The sequence below is a fragment of the Salpingoeca rosetta genome (genome assembly GCF_000188695.1).
Source record: "Salpingoeca rosetta unplaced genomic scaffold supercont1.21, whole genome shotgun sequence".
Classification (NCBI taxonomy): Eukaryota; class Choanoflagellata; order Craspedida; family Salpingoecidae; genus Salpingoeca; species Salpingoeca rosetta.
Genome location: NW_004754913.1, coordinates 171,577 through 174,076, shown reverse-complemented (window position 1 = coordinate 174,076; position 2,500 = coordinate 171,577). Strand labels below are relative to the sequence as shown.

Below are 2,500 nucleotides of genomic sequence, written 5' to 3'. Positions count from 1 at the left end.
CACAACCCACATGTGTGTATGCACTCGAGCTTGCGCCAACGCAAGCCATCATAACAGCAGCCAACAGTGATCAACACACAACACGCACTAACCCATGCATGTACAGTCATAACAGTTACACCACAAAGAAGCAAACAGGGTTGAAGAAAGTTGCGCATCAACATGTTCATCATCAAACCGCAACCATAACCCCCCCCCTCCACACAGACAGACACAGACACACGGGGTCTAGAAGATGCCCTTGGCGCGGAGATCGTGCTTATCAAACGACAAGCCATCCAACGTGGTGTACGCGTCGTAACAAAGCTGCGGAAACTCGCTCGCTTGAATGCGCTGCGCAACAGCGCGGTCGGTGGCAATGGCGCCCATCATCACGCACGCCTCGCTCTGAACGTGCCGGTCGCTCTTGTGTGTTCGCATTGCAGCCAGCGCCACGTCGATGCCGCCCTTGTCTGCAATCGTGCGCCTCTCGTAGGAGTTGCCGGCCAGCGCACCCAGCGCCTCGCACCCGCGCCCCTGCATGTCTCCGTTGTTGGCGAACCTCTTCATTGCATCCAGCACCACATCAACACCGCCCTGCGCAAAGGCCTCCTTCCTGCATACCCAATATGCAGAGAGGAGCACAAGCGTTTCGCATGCCCGCTTCTGCACATTGACGCTGACGCTGAGAGCCACCATTGCGGCCAACACGGCGGCGACTGCTCCGCTCTTCGCCAGGGCGCGCGTGGTGGAGGTGGCGCCCTCGCACAAAGCAGCCACTGCAGAACACGAAGTCCACACCACTTTTTCGTTGTTCCTGTGCGTCTTCATGGCAGCCACCACGGTATCCATGCCGCCCGCTGTTGCAACCTTCTTCTTGATGGCCTTGCTGTCATATGCCATGCTCCACAACGCCTCGCACGCCGGTGTCTGCACCTCTGGGTCTGTGCTGTGGCGTTGCATGGCCAGCACCACACAAGCAACTGCACCTTTGCCTGCAACTGTCGCTGCAATCGCGTTGTCCCTCGCCAACGCGGTCAGGGTGCTGCACGCCTGGGCCTGCACTGCGCCATCGTCAATGAACACGTGCATCGCCGCCAGCACAGCGTCGGCAGCATGCTGGGTTGTGGCGAAGCTGATGTTGTTGTGGTTCGCTATCCTTGATAGCACAGAGCACCCCTGCTCCTGCACAGGTTGCTCACATCTGTATTGCTTCATCGCCTCCAAGACAGCCTCAGTTCCGCCCTTGCTTGCGACGGCAGTCGCACTGTGGGCGTCGAAGCACAACGAGTTGAGTGCACCGAGAGCGTTCTCCACCACCTCTGCGTTGCTGCTGTGGCTCTTCATCGCACTCAGAATGACATCGACCCCACCGTTTCGCGTAATTGTGACCTGCATCTTGTCGTGCTTGTCGTCACCCTCTGCCAACGCTGCCAGCAGCATGCACCCGTAGGCGTACACGTCGGCGTTGTCGCCGTGCACGCCCATCGCCCGTAGCAGAAGCCCCATCATGTTGTCGCTGCAGAAGGTACGCAGCAGTGGTTCGTTGCCGATACGTTGCACCACCTGCGTCAGCGCACGCAAAGCGGCAGCACAGTGCCTGGCATCCGCACAGTTGGTGCCGATTGCACACAAGAGGAGAGCCCCACGGCACGCGGTGTTTGCGATAGTCTGGGCACTGTCAGGGCTGGAAGTTGCCACCTCTCCCAGCACGCGCCACCCCCATCGCTGTATGTCCGCATCAGGCTTGTGGTCGAGCATTACGCGCATCACGACATCAATTCCGCCCTCGTCTGCGATGCACTGTTGGTTGCCGTCGTGGAGGGACAGCTGCATCAGCGCAGCGCACGCGCGCTCTCGCACGTTTGCCAACGTGCACTTCCTCATGACACGCAGCAGCACGCCAACGCCTCCCAGCACTGCAATTGTCCGCTTATTGACGGCGTTTTCTGAGGCGATGAGCGCCAGCACATGGCATCCTTGCTGTTGCACTTCTTTGGCCTTGCGCTTGGCCTGCATGGCCCTCAGGACAACATCAATGCCGCCCTTGCCAACAATCTCGCACACGGTGCTACCGCTGTTCAAGGCCAGCTTCTGCAGCGCGCAGCACGCCTGCGCCTGCACCCTTGCGCTGCCTGCGTGGCGCCTCATTGCACTCAGCAGGGCGTCAACGGCACCGGCAGCAGCCCCCGCTGCGCGCTTTGCCTCGCTGGCCTGCGCCTGCTTCGCCAGTGCCGCGCAGCACGCTTGCTGCACTGCCGCCGAGTACGAGAAGGTCTTTGTCATGGTCTTGACAATGTCGACCGCAGGCGTGTTGGCGCCGTTCTGCTCGAGATGGTGGATGGCGTCCTGCTCATCCTCACCCAGCGTGACCTCAGTGGTGGGCTGTGTCGCCTGTGCTGCGTCGCTGTCGCCCCAATCGTTGTTGTCGTCGCCAGCGTCATCGTAGTCATTGTTGTTGTTGCTGCTGCTGCTGCTGCTGGTGCTGCTGCTGGTGGTGATGTTGGTGGTGGTGCTGGTG

The 2,500-nt window shown here is 60.3% G+C and overlaps 1 protein-coding gene across 1 annotated transcript in view; it reads right to left on the bottom strand.

Moving 5' to 3' along the window:
* Positions 1–228: 228 nt before the first annotated feature.
* Positions 229–2,500, bottom strand: part of PTSG_08034 (uncharacterized protein) — a gene marked incomplete at both ends in the record, with an annotated part of 3,117 nt that continues 845 nt past the window's right edge. Inside the window, one exon of the mRNA XM_004990998.1 lies at positions 229–2,500. This exon is cut by the window's right edge and continues 845 nt beyond it. Within this exon, the coding sequence (XP_004991055.1) occupies positions 229–2,500 (2,272 nt within the window).